Genomic DNA, 23334 nt, shown 5'->3' on the forward strand with positions numbered 1-23334 from the left:
CATGCTAGATATTTTTCTTGAGTCTGCGAGCGATCGCCGAGTCACTCGGATCAGGTGGTTGACTGAGCCCAGAGTGAACGCCGATTTGCCTCCGAGCCGGCACATCTAGGGGGCGACCTGTCGGCAAACGAAAATCATGGCAAAAATCGTGTAGTGTAAACTTGGCATAAAAATATCCGTAATATGGTAACAAACTTCAGTGTTGACTATGTGTGGGATTTTGTCTGTGAGTGTAAATAATAAAAATCTATAATGAATTACAGATTTTGTTTGTATCTTACTGTTTCTCTATTTTCGTCTGTAGGTTTTTAAGGTGAAAGCCGTCCAGCTGGCTGAAAAACTGCTTCCTGCCTTTAACACCCCTACTGGTATTCCTTGGGCCATGGTCAACCTCAAGAGGTGGGTACTTATCAGTCTTCATGTACTTCAGCTTTAGCTTGGTCACTAAAACCACAGTGCTTTTTCTTAAGCATATTATTGGCCTGTCAGTTGTCTGGGTCTTTTTTTTATGACCATTCAGTTCACTAGATTTTATTCAAATAGAGCATAATAAATGCACATTGTGCATACTGAATGTATATTAGGCTTTTCGATACACTAACGCTACATTAATTAGAGTTTAGCACAGATTTTGTAAATTAATTGGGTGTTTTAAGAAATTTGAGGAATCTGAGAACTGATGACTTTCAAGGTGTGTCTAACCTTAAGGAAAAATTCATTTGTATTCCATTACTTCTTATTTACCCAGACTGATTTCGGGCCTGTCATTACGAACTCAGACACAAACACACCCCTAAAGGAGATAGAATGAACACGTCATGAATGTAAATGAGTTAATAACACAAAAGAACAGGCCGAAAATACAAAACTTCATCCCCACCTGCATTGAATAACAGCTTGTCTATGTTTATACATTAGTTGTGTGAGTGTTGGGGTTTTATTATACCATTTAAAACAAGGTTCTTTATCTTTCTTTTCTCTAGTGGTGTGGGTCGTAACTGGGGCTGGGCCTCGGCTGGTAGTAGCATCCTGGCTGAGTTTGGAACTCTGCATATGGAGTTTGTACACCTCACATATCTGACTGGGAACCCTGCCTACTATCAAAAGGTTTGTCCATTTTATTCTATTTTTACATTTTTCCTTACAATCTTAGTCATACCCAGTTCCCCACGTGTAAGTTCCCATGCTGCTGCAGACCTCCACCTTGACCTTGTAGAGCTTCTTTTTACCTGCCAGAGACTGGACCTTACAGTGAGCAGTATTGTTTATAGAGAGTCGTGCACTACTATCTATAAATCAACCATCTCTCGTGCAGGTGCCTCAACCAGGCAGCAGAGGCCACAATTTCCTTCTTTCTTTTCTGTGTGGGTGCCTGGCCGGTTGCTAGTCTTGAAAAATAATGTGATTTGTTTGATACTTTTATTAATCTTATATATTGTAAAATATAATAATCAGAATCATATAATAACACATTAAATAATTATTTTATTTATAACAAAGGGCAGCACGGTGACTCAGTGGGTAGCACTGTCGCCTCACAGTAAGAAGGTCCTGGGTTTGAATGCCAGGTGGAGCGGTCCGGGTCCTTTCTGTGTGGTGTTTGCATGTTCTCCCCGTGTCTGTGTGGGTTTTCTCCCACAGTCCAAATACATGCAAGTGAGGTGAATTGAAGATACAAAATTGTCCATGACTGTGTTTGACATTGAAGACTTGAACTGATGAATCTTGTGTAATGAGTAACTACTTGTCTTGTCATAAATGTAACCAAAGTGTGTGAAACATGATGTTAAATCCTAATAAATAAATAAATATTTATAACAAATGTGTACACCAACATAGCACTATAATAGTTGGTGTTTTTATTACTTCCTCCTCCCATCAGGTGATGCATATCAGGAAGTTGCTGGCTAAGATGGACAGACCCAATGGCCTTTATCCGAACTACCTGAACCCACGGACTGGCCGCTGGGGCCAGCGTAAGTACCATCCATGTTCTATACTCTCCCGTTAGTCTTACCGAAAATACAGTACTCATAATACATGAATGATTAGCGAGTCTTTCACCACACTTTTGAAGTGTCACTGTATGAAGAGACCATGACAGTGACAAGCAAAGGGACAAATAAAAATGTGACTATATTGTCATTACGGTTGAACACTAGTTCTAAACAATCTTCCCTGTTTTTGGGGTCAGAGTGCAGGCTCAATCGTTGTACAGCGCCCCTGGAGCAGACAGGGTTAAGAGCCTTGCTCAAGGACCCAACAGTGGCTGCATAGCAGAGTCTTCATTTGAACCTCTCCAAAAAATGCAAGCACAAGTTTTTAATATGACATTTAGTGCTATAGTTAAGCAGTAGCTTTTACAAGAGAGTCTAAAACACTTATCATGAACAAAAGATTAACAGGGCTTAATGTACTAAAAGAATGACAAGGAACACTTAACCTCTCTTAATTATTAATGGCCATAAGTTCTCTCTACGAATGAACTTTCTTGGTCGTTGTTTTAGTACAATAAGTCATGTTATGCTTTGTTTGCATTAAGCATTGTTCGTACTGCCATTTACTACGTCATATCGAACAGTTCGTCTCATTGACTTTAAAAAGGTCAGAAGCAAACTGGGTCTAAGCTCAATCAGGTGATTGCAAAAATTGTGGAGCGCTGCAGCAAGCTAAGCAGCACAACCACACTCTGGCACACAGCCAGCGCAACAGCCTAGTCCTATTCTGTGACCTTGCGTGACCAGTCACTTTGCTGCCAAACTCTAGTCACTCATATGTTTTCACTTTTTAATAACGCCACAGGGGCATAACAAGACTGGGGCCATACTAGAAGGTTAGACATTTAACAAGCCATCCTATTATGACTGTACCCCATGTGGGTATGACTGAAATAGCCAAACAAACAAGTTAGAACTGGTATATGACCTTGTATCCTTATTCCAGCTGTTCAAGGTCATGTTTTTTCCCCAATATTCACTTATTCAAAGCTGCATTTATCGCTGCATCTTTGGGACTCACTGATTTATTCCGTTCTCTACTGTACTCAGATTTTGGTGCGTTCTCTCAGACTGTTTATCGCTGTATTATAGTTTACATTTATAACCTTCTAACGAGCCATTACGATGCATTACCATCCCCGATAGTGCTCCATCTGTCAGCCATGCACACTCCTGCAGTGCAATACACAGACTCTGCAGAGGCATCGTGAGTAATTAGCTGATTGGTCGTGTGTGTCTACAGACTGATTCAGATGCTAACACAGGCCGGTCTTAATGCTTTATTATTGTAATAAAGGTGGGCGTCTGCCTAAATTATTTATTTTTACTGCAGAGAGTTGGAATGATGGAAAAAGTAAGCTGCCAGGAAACAAATAAACACAATTTTATACAACTGAGCTGAACTACATCTAGACATGATGAGTATGCCCTGTGGCTGAACTTTATAGTAATATAAAACGTCTACATCTGGTGAAGGGAGAGCGCCCACCGATACGTGACCACTGTAATACACAAATAACCATTGAACATTTATTAACAAAGTGCACAAAATATAACAAGTCAAGTCAACTTTATTTATATAGCGCTTTTTACAATAGACATTGTCTCAAAGCAACTTTACAAAATCCAGGACCAACAGATACAAAAACCCCTGTTGAGCAAGCCAAGGGTGACTGTGGCAAGGAAAAACTCCCTGAAAATTACAGGAAGAAACCTTGAGAGGAACCAGACTCAGCAGGGCCCATCCTTCTTGGGTGGTCTGGAGGATACTTTAAGTAAATACACGATTTACACAAAACATACAAACACAGAATTAAATGATCTAAAAGTTATAACTGGTAATAAATAGATAAATAAATAATAATAGAGTTGTTATTCGCTCTAGTCTTCAATAAAGTCTGTAGTGAGTTCTTGTCATTCTTGGTGCAATTACTCCAGACCCGTCACATCCGGCACGAGCAGCATAGTTGTCACGGCAGTTTCGACTTTAATCCTTAACCTTGGCGGGTAAACAGGTTTCCATCAGAATGCCTTTGAAGTAAAACAACAAAGAATGTAGTTAATAATGTACAATGCTAGTTGAGTAAAACAGTTTTACAGAGAGTTTTAGACTCCGGCAGCCCTAATTATTACAGCATAACTAAAAGGGAGAGCGAGCAGGTAACAAGGTCATGATGGCTTTCACAGGACATCAGCGCCCACCTCTCCTACCCAAACCGGAATGACATAGAACATAGAATGCCAAAGACTTGCAATACCAAATACAATCAATGGTTGACATTTTTAACAAAACCTCTGATTAATTTTTTGACAAATACAATACTGATAATACACATCTAGAGCAAAACACAGAAAGGACACTAGACAAAAAACATGAATAAATAACCTGTGCATAATCTAGGTAACTATCTTGCCATGAGAATGACCAGTGTGTAAACATGGCTTTAACAAATAAATAAATATATAAAACGTCTTCACATCCTTGTTAAAATGCCAGGTTATTACAATGTAAAAATATCAAACCCTTGTCTTACGAATTTAATTGGTTCCGAAGGGCTGTTCTTAAGTCAAAATGTTCGTTAATTAAACCTATTTTCCCATAAGAAATAATGTAAATAGAATTAATCCGTGCCAGACCTCCCAAACCACCCCCTTACCTAACCTTTCTAATGTCTTAAATGGTTTTTTTTGTTATAAATACAAGTATATTTTCCCTTAATCTTAAATTATAGAATAGATAATACTGTAATGAATAATAATAAACAACAATACACAGTAGTACTGTACATATAAAACACACATCTTAGTACAGTATGTGTGCTGTACTATACACCATAATAAATGTCCTTCTTTTTTTTCATACAATGTATCTACCAGAAACAACAATAACTCATATCTCTTTATTATTTCCTTCTTTATTTCAATAGTGTTGTATTTTGTAGGTGTAATTGCACGAAAGAAAGAATACTTTACCCAGCGGACTTCCTTCTTCTCTCTCACTCACTGTCCCCTCTGTCTGATACACAGTGACAGACGTCACGTGTTTCGCGAATTTCTGTTTGTAATCCAAAATTTGTTTGTACGTTAAGTTGAAACAAATTGTTCGTAACCCAAAATGTTTGTATGGTAAATCGTTCGTAACTCAAGGGTACACTGTAAATCCACCTTTAATCCAGACTACCTTTTCCACATTTAATCTGTACAATTCAATTGAAAAACAAACTTTTAGGGGGCAAATAAATATAATTTAAAAAAAAAATTAAAAAAAAATTAAAAAAAAAAAGAATTTTTGGGTCTTTTTGGCTAGGAGTCTATCAGCATGGCACATCTTGACCCAGCAATCTTTGCCCACTCTTGCAGAAGCACTCTAAATCTGTCAGATTGCAAGGGCATCTTCTTTGCACAGCCCTCTTCAGGTCACCTCACAGATTTGTAATTGGATTCAGGACTTTTTCTTGCCACCCTATTTCACATCCCAGACTTGAAGAATACAGGCAATTTTTGTCACATGTAGTACAAAACCAATACTTGCCAGAAATACCTTCAGCTCATTTAATGTGAGCATCCCAATTTAGTCATTTTGTCTTTTCATAATTTTTGGAGAGACATAGCCAGTCATCTGTGTAGAAGCCCGGCCACCTCTGAGATTCGAACCCAGATCTTAGCAGTGGTGGGTTGGCTTAACAGACCATTGTGCCACCCGAGTGTCCCTTAAATAAATGTAAATTTTTGGATTTGCCGCTTAGGTGGCGCAGCGTTAAAACACGCTAGCATACCAGAGCTGAGTTTCGAACTCGTTGGTTCGAAACTCAGCTCTGCCATCCAGCTGGGCTGGGCGCCTACATGAACAACCGATTGGCTGTTGTTTATACAGTGTGGGAGCCGGATAGGGACTTCATAACTGATGCAAATACGACCTCTGCTGGCTGGTTGATGGCGCCTGCACAGAGACGAGGGATAATGAGGATCAAGGTGTGGCTCTTTGTACACAAAAGCTGATCTACATATGGCGGGTGAAAAGATGCAGTCGGCTACTGCACGTGTCGGAGGGGGCATGTGTTAGTCATAGCTCTCCTCAATCAGGGTGGGGATCGGCATCAGTGGAGAGGAAGCATAATGCAATTGAGTAATTGGACACACTAAAAGTCGGGAGAAAAACAGGAGATAATGCATGAACAAAAATATATATAAAAAAGAAGAGTATTTAGTTAGTTCCAGCTTATTTCATGTTGACCAACAGGAAAATGGTAGGTGACACCAGTGACTTTGCATAATAGTTATTTTGGCCTTTAGTAGTATTATAGGAAGCAGTTTATTTTGGTAAATTAGCAATTTATGCTCAGTGATCTTGTTAATTATGTAATTCCAGTATTAATCCAAAATGCTATACAAGTACAATCTGCATTGTAGTTGTGTCTCATGCATGGGCAAACAAAGTTGGTGTGTTGGCCAAATGAGTAAAGTCTGGAGTACAACTTATCAGATAAACCATAAATAACTTTAGATTAACTCTGTAGTTTATCTCATAGACTGTAGAGGAAATTATGTTGCATGTTTGAGATTTGGCTGCTACCATACAAACAACTATTAACTTGTGAATGCATAGCACCCAAAACAACCAGAGGAATTTGGGTACTTGATCAAAAGTACTTGATCTCTTTATTTAATTTTAATAGAAGTTTGTAAGTTTGATGTAAGCTGACAGTTGTACTATTTTAATTTGCTATAGGGATGTTTATTAAACAATAAACAACTGATTAGATTAATGCTGTCCATTAAAACAAAATTCATATTATGTTCTTCAACCATATTCAACCGTTCAGGCTAACAGCAGGTCCGGTTTCACCAGCAAACAATTGACTAGGCTTTCACCTAACCAGTATCCTATCAAGTCTGTGTAGATGCCTGGCCGGCTGATGGCACCGGAGGATCTTAGGTGGTGGAGTGGAGCATAGTAAACCCCAGCATCTCAGTTAAAAATGTCATTTAAATTCATTTCCAACAGCAAAATTGAAGTTACATATTTCTCTTGCACACAGAATCAATAGTGACTGCTGATTTGTACTCACCCTCAGTGCACGCGTGCCATTTCTTTTTACAGCTGTAGGATGAGTGGGTTGCATTTCTTATCTGAACAGAAAAACATTTCTATGCATTTGTATTATGTAAATCATGAACAATAGAACTGTTTAACAATAATCACAAAAGAAACAGCTTTCTTTATCAGTACAGAGACTGATGTTTTGTTAAACTCTGCGCATCTGTGTGTTTAGTAATTTTAAACTAGTTTGGCTTTACTGTGTTTTTTAACAATAATGCATTAAGACTAGGGATGTAACGATGCACCACAAGACAGTTAAAAATCGGTGCACATGTGCCACGATTCGAATCGGTTATTCGTTTAAGATGAATCGATATTCACTTTAAACAGCAGAGGGCACTGTTGCTATACATATTTTTTTTTTACACAAAAAGTTAAACCAGCATTGTTTTGCATAGTTTGCACCTACCTCAGAAATAAAACAGCTTTCATTATTTAGATAAATAAAAGATAAGCACAAATACAATATTTTATTTTATTTTAAAAAGAAATAATAAAAGGAAACTTTGTCATAATTTGTCTTCAATTTTGTTTAAAAAATCGGGAAAAAATCATATCGTGAACCCAGTATTGTGAATTGTATCGCATCGTGGGTAGAGTGTATCGTTACATCCATAATTAAGACTAGTTAATTTGAAATCAATGTTGTGTTTTACATTTTTATACCACATTTTTTGTTTGTCGTTAAGTGTCATCCATCAGCTAATTATGATTGGTTAAAGGACATGGCCAGCGTTTGCATCCCTAGTTTGCTGCCTGTTAAAATAGATAGACTTGCCTGGCATAAGTGTCTGGGGTGTCAAATATACCTTCAGGGTGCCCTGGCACCTTTTGTCTTTGAACAATGAAATTGTTTTTTTTTAATGCCGTGATATGATTTTACTGGTTTTGCATATTTTTGGGTGCATATTTATCCCATGAACCTGAGCACTGTCTCACACGCCATTCTTTTTTACATACAGACCACACATCAGTGGGTGGCCTCGGCGACAGTTTCTACGAGTATCTTCTCAAGGCTTGGCTTATGTCTGATAAAACAGACATAGAGGCTCGCAAGACCTACGATGAAGCTATCGAGGTAAGTCCAAGTGTTAAAAAACGAATAATATTTGTGCATATTTCCTAAATCATGTCTGTTCCTCTCACTGTTTCTGTGTTTCTAACACAAGGCTATTGAGCGTCACCTCATCCGAAAGTCCAACGGAGGCCTCACTTTCATTGGCGAGTGGAAGAACGGCCACCTCGAGCGCAAGATGGGTCACCTGACCTGCTTTGCCGGGGGCATGTTCGCACTGGGAGCTGATGGGTCGCCTGGAGACAAGGCTGGCCACTACCTGCAGCTGGGAGCAGAGATTGCACACACCTGCCATGAGAGTTACGATCGTACAGGTTAGCAAACGTGGAAGCAATAAAGACAGACATTTACTTGTCTTAATTTATAGATATTTAATACTGATTCATTATCTGAGAGCTGCATCAGTCCTAACCTGCGGTTTGTTACACTAGCCCAATTCGCTAGTTAGTGGTTCTGCCAGGCGGCTGTCTACACAGACATTATTGGCTGTGTCTGAGGGGTGTGGTCGAAGCCATGCAATTGATTGGTGCCCTCAATAGGGTATTTCTGTCATGCACCCAGTGTTTTCCGCTGGATGAAAATTAAATTTTTCAATTAAACAGTTTTCTCTACAAAATGGTATTTTAGCACCCCTAAGACTGGCATCTTAAACTAAGGCTAAAGTTACTGCCACCTTTGATAGGTTTGCACGGTGGATTTATTAATTATCAAAACTAATAAACAATAAAAAACACTTCTTCAGCCATTCTATCAAAGTAAATTAGGCTGCTCCCTCAACTACACCCTACATATTAAATGATTATTAGAAATAATTACATTATAGGCATTATATATACAGTGTATCACAAAAGTGAGTACACCCTTCACATTTCTGCAAATATTTCATTATATCTTTTCATGGGACAACACTATAGACATGAAACTTGGATATAACTTAGAGTAGTCAGTGTACAACTTGTATAGCAGTGTAGATTTACTGTCTTCTGAAAATAACTCAACACACAGCCATTAATGTCTAAATGGCTGGCAACATAAGTGAGTACACCCCACAGTGAACATGTCCAAATTGTGCCCAAAGTGTCAATATTTTGTGTGACCACCATTATTATCCAGCACTGCCTTAACCCTCCTGGGCATGGAATTCACCAGAGCTGCACAGGTTGCTACTAGAATCCTCTTCCACTCCTCCATGATGACATCACGGAGCTGGTGGATGTTAGACACCTTGAACTCCTCCACCTTCCACTTGAGGATGCGCCACAGGTGCTCAATTGGGTTTAGTCCATCACCTTTACCTTCAGCTTCCTCAGCAAGGCAGTTGTCATCTTGGAGGTTGTGTTTGGGGTCGTTATCCTGTTGGAAAACTGCCATGAGGCCCAGTTTTCGAAGGGAGGGGATCATGCTCTGTTTCAGAATGTCACAGTACATGTTGGAATTCATGTTTCCCTCAATGAACTGCAGCTCCCCAGTGCCAGCAACACTCATGCAGCCCAAGACCATGATGCTACCACCACCATGCTTGACTGTAGGCAAGATACAGTTGTCTTGGTACTTCTCACCAGGGCGCCGCCACACATGCTGGACACCATCTGAGCCAAACAAGTTTATCTTGGTCTCGTCAGACCACAGGGCATTCCAGTAATCCATGTTCTTGGACTGCTTGTCTTCAGCAAACTGTTTGCTGGCTTTCTTGTGCGTCAGCTTCCTTCTGGGATGACGACCATGCAGACCGAGTTGATGCAGTGTGCGGTGTATGGTCTGAGCACTGACAGGCTGACCTCCCACGTCTTCAACCTCTGCAGCAATGCTGGCAGCACTCATGTGTCTATTTTTTAAAGCCAACCTCTGAATATGACGCCGAACACGTGGACTCAACTTCTTTGGTCGACCCTGGCGAAGCCTGTTCCGAGTGGAACCTGTCCTGGAAAACCGCTGTATGACCTTGGCCACCATGCTGTAGCTCAGTTTCAGGGTGTTAGCAATCTTCTTATAGCCCAGGCCATCTTTGTGGAGAGCAACAATTCTATTTCTCACATCCTCAGAGAGTTCTTTGCCATGAGGTGCCATGTTGAATATCCAGTGGCCAGTATGAGAGAATTGTACCCAAAACACCAAATTTAACAGCCCTGCTCCCCATTTACACCTGGGACCTTGACACGTGACACCAGGGAGGGACAACGACACATTTGGGCACAATTTGGACATGTTCACTGTGGGGTGTACTCACTTATGTTGCCAGCTATTTAGACATTAATGGCTGTGTGTTGAGTTATTTTCAGAAGACAGTAAATCTACACTGCTATACAAGCTGTACACTGACTACTCTAAGTTATATCCAAGTTTCATGTCTATAGTGTTGTCCCATGAAAAGATATAATGAAATATTTGCAGAAATGTGAGGGGTGTACTCACTTTTGTGATACACTGTATATATATATATATATATATATATATATATATATATATATATATATATATATATATATATATACACATTATATATTTCTGAGTCTTGTGTGTGTTTAGTTTTAAAGCTTGGTCCAGAGGCCTTCAAGTTCGACAGTGGGCTGGAGGCGGTGGCTGTAAGGCAGAACGAAAAATATTATATCCTGAGGCCAGAGGTGATCGAGACCTACTGGTACATGTGGAGATTCACCCATGATCCCAAATACAGACAGTGGGGCTGGGAGGCTGCTCAGGTAAGTTCATATTCTTACCTCCTGCACTAAACAATGTTGCACTAATGTTTACTAATGCAAAAAAGTTTAATATTTTGTGTTTCATGTGCATCCATGAAACGATTGTTCCAAATGTTCCAAATTACATTTTATTGGAATTTAGCAGACACTTTTATCCAAAGCGACTTACAGTACTGTGACAGCATACAGTCTAAGCAATTGATGGTTAAGTGCCTTGCTCAAGGGCCCAACAGTGGCAACCTGGCAGTGGTTTTACTTGAACCAATGACCTTCTGATTACTATTCCATCACCTTAACCGCTAGGCTACAGCTGTTCATCATGAGGATGAGGATGGACAAAATTAGTAATGAGATTATTAGAGGGACAGGATGTTTTGGAGATGCGAGATTGAGATGGTTTGGACATGTGCAGAGGAAGGAGAAGAGTTAAAAGGAAAAGGCTGCTGAGAATGGAGCCATGGGGCAGGAGGAGGAAGAGGAGGAGAGAAAAGCCAAAAATAAGGTTTATGGATGCAGTGAGGGAGGAGATGCAGGTGCTTGGTGTGAGAGGAGGATGTTCCAGACAGGGCAGGATGGAGATGAATGATCTGCTGTGGTGACCTCTAACAGTGTTACCTTGCTAATGTAAATTGTGTTTGATTTACACTGATGTCATGTCAGTGTATCTCTTTTTACCCCCCAATCAAATGTTTTTTTCCCCTTAAAAGCAGGTTGTATTCCTGGTGTAGGATTTTGTGTTTTTAGATTGTATTCAAGTACTGTAAAGAGTTTCTTTGTGATTAGACGGCTTCATTGTACTGCATCAGTACTGCACCTCTGCACTAGGACTCCCTCAGATGAAGAGCTCCTTCTCTCCACTGGGTTCTCCATTTGTCTTTTATGTTTTACTTAATGCTTTTCCCTGTCATCTCAGTCTCAGTCTGCTCTCCCCCTCAGCAGGTCTTTCAGCTCTATATGGTTAAATAGCATGCTGTTCAGCAACTGTGCTGTTCTTTAGTGTAGTGCTGTGTGTCAGGTGTACATACCCAGCTTGTTTAGGTATGATTACAGTGAGCTAAGCTGGAATGGAACATTTAACATTCAAATACCATCTTAAACAATCCAAATCCAAATTTTGATCTGAAGCTCTCAAGCCCTTCAAATCTTATCTCTGCTATCTGCCAGCCAGTTGCCTACACAGACATGATTGGATATGTCTGAGGGAAGGCTGCAATTATAGCCTTTGTTGGCTGGTTGATGTCGTCTGCACAGAGACGGCAATAATAGAGGTCATTGAGTTACTCTGTTTGTGATACTTCTCTCTGTGTGAACCTGCCTCGAGCAGGTGAAAAGCAGCACTTGGCAAACTGCTTGTGTCTGCACCTCCCTCGGTCAGGGTAGGGGTCTGCAGCGGTGAGGAGATAAAACTGAGTAATTGGAAATATGCAGAAAACTGTAAATGCTACATTTTAGCAAGACATTTATTTGTTCTACATGTTCATACAACTATAAAACTAGACCAAATCAACAAACCTTAATTGTATGTTTGCGGGAATGTAATTCATCAATCAATCCCTGTACAGTTAAAGTTAGGGATTACTGTACATTTGTATCCAAAACTGAGCAATTCAAATTTTATTAAGATGATTCAAATCTGGAGATTTCAAACTCTGATGGGGGAACAGGGTCAGAGATCTATATCAGGGACCTCAACATTAGTAAACAAATCAGTAGCCATAAAATAAAACTAAAACCAGATCTTAAAATGTCCAAACAGGCATAGTTGGCTGTCTGGTTGAGGTGCCTGCACTAGTGGTGGGGTATTTGCTAAGTTCAGTTCATAGTGTGTTTTTAGGAGGTGCATGATAATCTCAGCCGTCCTTGTCTAGTTAGGGGTGGTACAAGCAGCAAGATCATTGTAATAGGGGTACTGGCTATACGATTAGACTGGGACTAAAATAAAAAGACATTTGCTTTGTGCCCAGTGTTTGTAACTGGCACTGACAGCCCACCTATGTCCTAAACATGATGTTTGTGAAAGTGAGAGAGAGAAAGTATCAGCTTTAATTAGTGAATAAGTCCTACTCTTACCAGCCATAGAAGATTTGCAAACTTGCATTTTACAGCTCTAATAAAAAACAAAATTTCCTGGATTAGAGATACAGTAATTATAGCTCATTAAGAGCGTCAAACTTTAGATTCAGATTCAGGTTAATGATCAATGGAACCATTTTAGTCAATCCAGCCAAAAAATGCAACATGGTTTGATTAATAAGAGTGATAGTACAATGCAAAAGAAGCTGTATCCTTTTGATATGGACACTTGGCATTGGCTTCACATTTATTGTTGACCCAATGTGTGCTTCTTAGACTTTACATCTTAGACACACAATAAAAACTAAGTATACTAAAGTTCATCAAACCTGTAACTAAACTAAAATTGGAAAGTGTATTAGGAAAACTGTTATGCTACAATTAAAAACAGCTTTCTCAAGTTTAGGCAGTAGAACGAACTGAACACACAGAGAAACACAACTTGGTTAAAGCTGAATTGTACTGCGGATGAGAGCTGCAGATTGCAGATGGTGCAGTATCTGCTGTATAGCTGTTGTAAATGGATTAGGCATTATTGAGCAGGGCCAGTTGTCGTTGTCTACAGCTTTGTCAAATAAGTGGATGAGAGAGCAGCTGTGTGATGCGCTGTTGTTTCAGGTAAACAACTGCAGCATGCCGGGCTTTATTGGCACAGATGGCCTGCATCCCTCATCTCTTTAACCCTCTGTTAGCACTGATGTTAATACACCTGAGGCTAATTGAATTCTAATTGAAAAATACGAAACCAAAATAGAAGAACAATGATGATGGGTGCTTAAATATTTGTATGGATGTAAGGCCTGGAAAAAAAACCTCATCTAACTTTATTATTTAATTCCAAAGAGGGTGAGTTTTTGTTATTAAAAATAATTATCTTCTTTACAGGCTATAGATAAATATTGCAGAGTCAGTGGAGGATTTACTGGAGTAAAAGACGTCTATTCTTCCAATCCCACCCACGATGACGTCCAGCAGAGCTTCTTCTTGGCTGAAACTCTTAAGTATGTGTCACGTTTTGCTGCTTTACAGATTCTTTCTGTTTAATATCTACACATCTGTTAATAAGGGAGTGATGAGCATTCGAATGGCCATTGTATCCGTTGTATTTTTTTATACTGTAACCGAGCCTGTGACATTCTGAATAATTTGGAAATACAAGCATGCAGAAAAAGAACAGTAAATGCAGTTACGTATATAGAATAGCCATGAGATGATCAGGTTTACAGGTCCAGTTCTACAAGAGTCAGTCAGTGACTGGATATTTTAAGAGGCATCTTATTTAAAAAAAGTTATGTATTGTCCCCAAGTGGGGCGGCACGGTGGCTCAGTGGGTAGCACTTACGCTTCACTGAAAGAAGGTCCTGGGTTCAAACCCTCAGTTGGGGTGGTTCGGGTCCTTTCGGGAGTTTGCATGTTCTCCCCATGTCTGAGTGGGTTTTTTTCCGGGAGCTCCGGTTTCCTCCCACAGTCCAAAGATGTGCAAGTGAGGTGAATTGGAGATGCAAAATTGTCCATGACTGTGTTCAATAATAAACTTGAGAACTGATGAATCTTCAGAGTCAGAGTCAGAGAGGTTTTATTGTCATTTCAGCTACATACAAGTACATATTGAAACGAAACAGCGTTCCTCTAGGATCACGGTGTAACACGGTACAAAAAGTGCAAGACAATACAAAACAGTGTAAATACAACAATAAATACAAAAAATCCTATAATAAATAACTACAAAAGATATTCCTAATTATCCCTAATCTAAACAAGTAATTAGAAGACAGGACTAAAGACAGGACTAAAGACAAGTGTTAGTACATGATGGTGAATAGATGGTACAATGGTTCATGAGGTAGTGACATGTTGTACATTAGCAGCGTAAAATTGGCAATGCCGATAAGGTGCCTAAAAAGTAAATAAGGTGCAAAAATACAAGTAAGGTGCAGAAATTACTTGTGCAGTTCCAGGAGGTGTGCAAAAAATGCAAGTAACATAGTCAATACAGTTTAGTGTGTGGCAGCAGAAAATTTCCGGAGGAAATTGTTATAGTACTGAATTGAGGAGTCTGATTGCCTGAGGGATAAAACTGTTACACAGTCTGGTTGTGTTAGTCCAGATGCTGCGGTATCGTCTCCCAGACGGGAGCAGAGTAAAAAGTCCATGTGATGGATGGGTTGGATCGTCCACAATGCTGAGAGCTTTGCGGATGCAGTGGGTGTTAAAAATGTCCGTGAGAGATGGAAGAGCGACCCCGATGATCTTTTCAGCTGTCCTCACTACTCGCTGGAGAGTTTTTCGGTCCGACGCAGTACAATTTCCGAACCAGACAGTGATGCAGCCGCTCAGGATGCTCTCGATTGTTCCTCTGTAGAATGTGGTGAGAATGGGGGGTGGCAGATGAGCTTTCCTCAGTCTTCTCAAAAAGTAGAGACGCTGCTGGGCTTTCTTGCTGATGGAACTGGTGTTGAGGGTCCAGGTGAGATTCTCCTCCAGATGAACACCGAGAAATTTGGTGCTCTTGACGATCTCAACAGATGAGCCGTCGATGTGCAGTGGGGAGTGGTCCCTTAGTGTAATGTGTAATGAGTAACTACTGTTTCTGTCATGAATGTAACCAAGGTGTGTACAACATGGCGTTAAAATCCTAATGAAGACGTAAATGTCCCCAAGTGTGGTAGAAATATGACTATATCTAGGATATTATGTTGCGTAGTTACGTTGATTTTAATCCTTTTTATTCACATACATTGTCCACTATACCAATAGTTTTAGCATATAGAACTGTGTAGAATTAGTATTGCAGGTTGCATAGAGCTCCAGTAGCTACTGATTTTCAGATAATCTCCCGAGGACTTACTTACCATACCATAGTGTTACAATGATTAATTAATCACTATTTATAAGCCACATTTTTAAAAGCAGTGGTAACCAATGAAAAAAGGCAATGCCTATTTAAAAAAAAAAACAGTTAAAAGCAGTTAAAGCTTGGTTAAAAGCTCATAAATTACTTCTATCATATCACTTAAATGCATACTTATTGTCTCTAAATTAATTAGCAATATGCTTTCCAGTTCTAAAGTGTTTACCACTATTTTTACACTACAATCAGGTTGAAAATTAGAACCTTACTTGAAACCCATGAGGTATTTAAATAACAATCATTCCCTCCAAGTCAGATTTAAAAACCATCCTTTTAATCGAATCAAATACAGAACAAATAAGATGCTAAGCATTATTTAAACGTGAGGTAAACCTGTTTTACACAGTGATTGGTGTGTTATAAATAGGCGTTTTAACCTTGAACCCTCTCCTAAATCATTGTTCCTAAACATCGACGCCACCTACTGCTGTTTTTGCAACATTGCACCTTTTACACTACACCTAGACAAGCACGTGTTTATTAGCACAATACTAAACTTGCTGGGTCTTTGCTACTCCCAGTGTATAGTTTTTACAGACTCTCTGATCATAAAGCAGGTCGTTATAATGAGACTGGGTGTAAATCTGTCTCTCTGTGCTCTAGGTATCTGTATTTGCTGTTCTCCAGTGATGACCTGCTGCCTCTGGATAGCTGGGTGTTCAACACTGAAGCTCACCCGCTGCCTGTGCTACATCTGGGCAACATCACTCTGCCTGGTAGTGTCCCACAGTGATAAAGGAGTCATAGCAAAGAGTGTTGTCGTTCTTTCTTGTCCAGGAGTTGAGGACCTCCTCCATCTGACCACTGTCTCACCTGGACTCTGGGATTTTACTGCCAATCAGAGGAGCCTAGAATACCCACATACTCATGACTGCTCATCTATATCTCTTGTGTATGTTTTCACCATCTCTAGTACGCTGTTATTCAGAAAAGACAGCTTGTATAAGTAAGCCAATGGTGGCATTTGTAAAGTCTTTCGACATACCACAGCCCAGTGAACAAAAGAAGCAGCACTGATGTTGATTAACAAACATGAGAAAGTTGTATTTTTCTCTATGAAGAAAAGGATTTTATGAGACTTGATCTTATCAATTTTTCATTGCTTTTATTGCTATATTGCTGCAGCAGGACAATTTGCTCTCCAGCTAAATCCCTCGCTTTCCTTCTAAACCCAAGCCGGACCTGGAGCTACGGGGGGGCAGCAGCTGGTTAACGCGACCGTCCCAAAACTCTCTCGGAGAGAATGTAGACACCCTGGGATTATTTTGGCTTGTTTCGTACTGATACACTATGCGTGTGATTGTAATTCTTGTGTTAGTATGCTATCAGTCTCCAGCACACTTCAGTCAAATTCTAGTCCATATTTTAAGCCAGACCCGTTCTTGGTTTGTAATGGTTTGTTGGTGAAACGACTTTTTATTTGCATTGGTTTGCTGCTATGGATTAGATGCTGCTTCAACCAGGAATTTTCACACATTCACATTTAACATCCCTTATTTCCAAATTCTTCTTTCTTTCCTAGTTAACCTCTCATCTGTTTTTATGTCGCTGTACAACCTAGCAAACCTCTTAACTGACTGAGCATGTTCTCTGTTTGCTGTTGTCCACTTCACTTTCAGAAAATTGCTTTGTCTGGTTCTCATCCACACGATGCTGCGCTTTAAACTTACCAGATTAGTATTAGATTTGTTTCACCACAGATTTGTTTTGCTGTGCCAGAGAAAGAAGGGTCGCAGATCTTTTTTTTCTTCCTGTTGTCTTTTTTTCCCCGTGTTCAGACTGTATCGCTTTATTACTGTACTGTATTTTTCTAGCAGCTGAATTTTACCTCTGAGCAAAGCCAAGTCTTGTCAACAGACAACCAACAACACAAATATTTAATTACTACTGCAACTTTAAATAAGTTAGGATTTTAAGTACTCATTGAAGTAACCTGAAACAAATTCCATAATACCTCCTTATTGTGTGTTTAAAATAATTAACTATACGTATATATACACACACTCTTGGTTGAAAACCTTTTACAGTCCAAGGCTTTTGTATTTTAATGGTCAAAGGTAAAATCATAGTTTGCATACAAAGAATCACAGCCCTCTGATCAAGTTTTGACTGACTAATGTCAACCTCACAAAAAGGAAAATCTAAAATAACTAGTTATAAAATGCTTGCAATTGTTATTGTGGTGGACCTTTTATGTTCTAACAGTAACTTGATTCCATGCTAAATTCCACAGTTACGCAGATAAAAGACCCTAAATTATTCTGTTCTTTCCATGATAAAGCTACCTTGCAATGTCATGATGTTGTTTGACTAAGCCACAGGCTTCTAGAAGTTTGGACCACTTATAATCATTCCAGACAGTCGATCGATCGGTAGATCATATTTTTACCAGTGCAGACAACTGTCACTCAAGCACTTGTTTCCGGCTTTAGTTAGCTGAATGGGCTTTTCCACATCTCCACAGCATGCTGCGCTGCGCCACTGAACCTGGTGGAAAGACCGCAGTGTTTAGAGATGCGTCAACAAGGCTTTTAGTCAGGAAAGACTTGTTCCACCGCTGCTGTGTTTTCCCACATGCGAACAACTTGCTTCACACTGACCTTTAGTCTCTCAATAGCCTGGTGAGACAGCAACATATTCATACAGTATCAGTTCCCCTTCGTGAAAGCAGTATGACAGGTTTAGCATGCCACGTGAGAATGGTTATCAATAGTACTTCCATGTTTATCTCCATTCTCTCTAAACATGGCGTTCCTCCTGTTCACCACTTCTACTACTCTAGATCTTTTAAACTCTAGACCACGTTTTCATTGATTTTTCAGTCCTTCGGGTGGCAGTATCAGCAGCCCTCTGATGCTCTCATTTTAGCCCCTGGATCCGTTTCTTTCAGCATTTCCTGGCTTGCATCAGTTTGATATTATTTCTTGTTATGGTGGAAAAGCCCAGACCAACGTGGCCACTGTCGTTGCTGGGTGGATTGTGAGAGTTTTGTTCTGTATTTGTATTTTTACTGAACAAAAAGTACTGTACATATGTTTAAAATGTGACACATTCAATAAAGACGTTATGAAAAGTGAACTAAATGTTATACAGACGTTTACTATGTTGTGATTTGAGGATCATTCCTTCTGGCAATTGCTAGAAAGTGCCATAATATTAGCACAGGGTCATTCCTGGGATTGGGTGCCTTTTGAACCTTAAAACTTTTTGAAAATGAAACACTGTTTTAATTTGTTTTTCATGTTTTATTATAAAAAGGACATGTTATACTTTTCCAAACTAATATTGGTATTAGTTTGGAAATCATATACAGGTGCTGGTCATAAAATTAGAATATCATGAAAAAGTTGATTTATTTCAGTAATTCCATTCAAAAAGTGAAACTTGTATATTATATTCATTCATTACACACAGACTGATATATTTCAAATGTTTATTTCTTTTAATGTTGATGATTTAACTGACAACTAATGAAAACCCCAAATTCAGTATCTCAGAAAATTAGAATATTGTGACAAGGTACAATGTTGAAGACACCTGGTGCCACACTCTAATCAGCTAATTAACTCAAAACACCTGCAAAGGCCTTTAAATGGTCTCTCAGTCTAGTTCTGTAGGCTACACAATCATGGGGAAGACTGCTGACTTGACAGTTGTCCAAAAGACGACCATTGACACCTTGCACAAGGAGGGCAAGACACAAAAGGTCATTGCTAAAGAGGCTGGCTGTTCACAGAGCTCTGTGTCCAAGCACATTAATAGAGAGGCGAAGGGAAGGAAAAGATGTGGTAGAAAAAAGTGTACAAGCAATAGGGATAACTGCACCCTGGAGAGGATTGTGAAACAAAACCCATTCAAAAATGTGGGGTAGATTCACAAAGAGTGGACTGCAGCTGGAGTCAGTGCTTCAAGAACCACCACGCACAGACGTATGCAAGACATGGGTTTCAGCTGTCGCATTCTTTGTGCCAAGCCACTCTTGAACAAGAGACAGCGTCAGAAGCGTCTCGCCTGGGCTAAAGACAAAAAGGCTGCTGAGTGGTCCAAAGTTATGTTCTCTGATGAAAGTAAATTTTGCATTACCTTTGGAAATCAAGGTCCCAGAGTCTGGAGGAAGAGAGGAGAGGCACAGAATCCACGTTGCTTGAGGTCCAGTGTAAAGTTTCCACAGTCAGTGATGGTTTGGAGTGCCATGTCATCTGCTGGTGTTGGTCCACTGTGTTTTCTGAGGTCCAAGGTCAACGCAGCCGTCTACCAGGAAGTTTTAGAGCACTTCATGCTTCCTGCTGCTGACCAACTTTATGGAAATGCAGATTTCATTTTCCAACAGAACTTGGCATCTGCACACAGTGCCAAAACTACCAGTACCTGGTTTAAGGACCATGGTATCCCTGTTCTTAATTGGCCAGCAAACTCGCCTGACCTTAACCCCATAGAAAATCTATGGGGTATTGTGAAAAAAAAGATGCGATACACCAGACCCAACAATTCAGAAGAGCTGAAGGCCACTATCAGAGCAACCTGGGCTCTCATAACACCTGAGCAGTGCCACAGACTGATGGACTCCATGCCACGCCGCATTGCTGCAGTAATCCAGGCAAAAGGAGCCCCAACTAAGTATTGAGTGCTGTACATGCTCATACTTTTCATGTTCATACTTTTCAGTTGGCCAACATTTCTAAAAATCCTTTTTTTGTATTGGTCTTAAGTAATATTCTAATTTTCTGAGATACTGAATTTGGGGTTTTCATTAGTTGTCAGTTATAATCATCAACATTAAAAGAAATAAACATTTGAAATATATCGGTCTGTGTGTAATGAATGAATATAATATACAAGTTTCACTTTTTGAATGGAATTACTGAAATAAATCAACTTTTTCATGATATTTTAATTTTATGACCAGCACCTGTACACTGTGACGTCCAGCCTGTTATGTATTAGGTTGTAACGGTGGACCATAACAGGGTGGACATTCTGACAGGCAGTTGTAGCCTAGTGGTTAAAGTACTGGACTAGTAATCCAAAGGTCGCTGGTTCAAGCCCCACCACTGCCAGGTTGTCACTGTTGGGCCCTTGAGCAAGGCCCTTAACCCTCAATTGCTTAGACTGTAAGTTGCTTTGGATAAAAGCGTCTGCTAAATACAGAAAATGTAAATGACGTAAAATTAGCCATTAGATAGCGAGTGAGCAAAACCATGCTAGCATAAAAGTGAATTCAGACAAAGAATTATCTGCTTTTAAGTATGATAATTTTTAAAATTATCAAATCGTATTGCTTTTTCTTATATATCCCATAACAGGGTGGACATGTTATGGTTGACCATATAAGACTTGTAGGATAAAAAGTGGAAAAAACAACATTAAAATGAGGAGTTTAATAAGCCACTCATCTCCCACAGTTGTTTTCCATGAAAAAAATCATGTGAGCTCCAGGAAATGATGTCAGTATGTAAAACAGCTCTTCATTTTAAGAGACAGTAGTAAGAAATAACAGGGTGGACAGCAACTTGAGGGACGTGTGAAAACCCCTTTTAATCAGCAATAAAATGAAACTCATGAAGAAAACAAAATCCAAGGTTTAGAGGGACTTAATCAAACCTTGTAAACAGTATTGAAAGACTGAGATATTTTCATGATTAAACCTCATGATTAAACCTCATCATAAAACTGTGTTTGTTCTATGTCTGCGATTGCTGCTGCTGCTGCTGCGAAGGTTTGACACCTCGACAATGTGTTTTTTTAGAGGGAACTATTATCTAAGAACCAAAGACGGAGTGCACCATTTCATGATGGTTATAGTATGCATCAATCTGCTCTATGCCAAGTTGCTACTGGTAATCGCCACATTGTTTCGCTCCTATTTGCTTCTAATGTATACTTACATGCTGTTTGAAATGCTGCCAAAATGTGTGGATGTTCAGGTGTAAATCAAGCACTTCTGATGCTTCAGAAAAAGAGCTCCTTGAGAACATAACAGACACTAAAATCCCAGTCGTGTTTTTCTATGGTTTACCTGTAAGTTTAGCATAGTGGCAGGCAAAAATGTACATTATAATATATCAGTGTCTGATGGTCTTGAGCTTCTTTGTAATATCAGCAGATGTATTGATTGCTTGCAGTATTTTAAGAGGGATTATGTAGCGCATGGGTGTTGCAGCAGTCTAGCCTACAACCACTGCAGTCTGGGTTTGAATTTAGCAGTGCTGTCAGTCGGGTCTCTACACAGACATAACTGGCTATGTCTGAGGGGGAGGGAGGATGGCCAAGGCCCTGCGATGGATTGGTGCCCTGTCCAAGGTGTTTCTGCCTTGTATCTGGGGTTTCCTGGTGAAAACAGACCCACCGTGAACCCAGACAAAGATCAAGATGAAAGTAAAATTAAATAAGGGTTATTTCCACTCAGTTCTTTTATTATTGCACTAAGATTTGCAAATATGTTTCTGAAATGAGTTACCAGGTAAATCTTACCACATTGACTCTGGCGGTCTGTGTTAGACCCCATTCCTCGCTGGTTATTGTTTGTGTGGCGTTTATGTACTCCCTCTGTCTGCATGGGTTTACTTTAGGTAACACCCGGAATTACATAATTCAGACTGCTGTGTGTAGGTATGATCCTATTCTGTAGCTGCATTACTTTTTACATATTTAATATAGTTCTTCTATCTAGTTGGTATTTTTAATTGACACGCTAATTTTGCTCATTAAATATATAAGCATAATAAAATTGTATTATGAATAAAAATATTTAGCCATAAGGATGCGACTGTATAGATCTTTAACATTGTCTTACTGTTGCTTGATATATTATTTCTGTTCATTTTAATACAGATTACATAAATCTGACCTGAACACCATATAAAGTGAACAAATACTGAGGTGAGTTCTGTTTCACTAACCAGACCATTCTTAATTCCTTCTTAACCAGAACATGTGGCTGCTTGTGTTTATTTCTGCATTATGTTCCACTATTTGCTGACAGACTGGCGCAGAACTATCTGAAAAGTTATGTCTATTTATTTTCCACCCAGCAGACACTATAAATACTGTAAACTGTTTATCTTTCTCTAGTTGTAATGGGTAAGTAAACATCATTGCACTGTACAATGTGTCACATTACACAAATATGCTAGAGGGAAATAATAGCAAAAGGAATTGTGTATTTGCTGAAAGCTCACTTGTAATCAGCTTAACTCAATGTTTTCTGTCTCGCACCTTCAAATATTTACCTGTTCCTCAAGTAAACTTGTTGGTGTACTTGCTTTTAAATGTTAATGTTGACTTTTTGCCTATTATACACAGTTTTCCACTAACTTTGAGGCAGATGTGCTGCATATTTTGCAGGTGTGGGGTTTCTAATGCTCTAAATGACACATATTATGATGTCTTGCAGTTCTTAAATTTTACTGCCCAAAAGTCAGGGGCAGCTTGCACGTTTTGGGTCAGTCTATGTGACAATGTCACCTAAGTAAAAGCAA

The 23334-nt window shown here is 39.5% G+C and overlaps 1 protein-coding gene across 1 annotated transcript in view; it reads left to right on the plus strand.

The window, feature by feature from the left end:
• Positions 1 to 18939, plus strand: part of man1a2 (mannosidase, alpha, class 1A, member 2) — a 116521-nt gene extending 97582 nt beyond the window's left edge. Inside the window, exons 7-14 of the mRNA XM_063005464.1 lie at positions 305 to 399; positions 984 to 1107; positions 1883 to 1976; positions 8061 to 8176; positions 8268 to 8487; positions 10700 to 10872; positions 13831 to 13946; positions 16460 to 18939. Of these exons, the coding sequence (XP_062861534.1) occupies positions 305 to 399; positions 984 to 1107; positions 1883 to 1976; positions 8061 to 8176; positions 8268 to 8487; positions 10700 to 10872; positions 13831 to 13946; positions 16460 to 16589 (1068 nt within the window). The 3' untranslated portion in view covers positions 16590 to 18939. The remainder of the gene's footprint in view (positions 1 to 304; positions 400 to 983; positions 1108 to 1882; positions 1977 to 8060; positions 8177 to 8267; positions 8488 to 10699; positions 10873 to 13830; positions 13947 to 16459) is intronic.
• The last annotated feature ends 4395 nt before the right edge of the window (positions 18940 to 23334 follow it).

The sequence above is a fragment of the Trichomycterus rosablanca genome, chromosome 12 (genome assembly GCF_030014385.1).
Source record: "Trichomycterus rosablanca isolate fTriRos1 chromosome 12, fTriRos1.hap1, whole genome shotgun sequence".
Classification (NCBI taxonomy): Eukaryota; Metazoa; Chordata; class Actinopteri; order Siluriformes; family Trichomycteridae; genus Trichomycterus; species Trichomycterus rosablanca.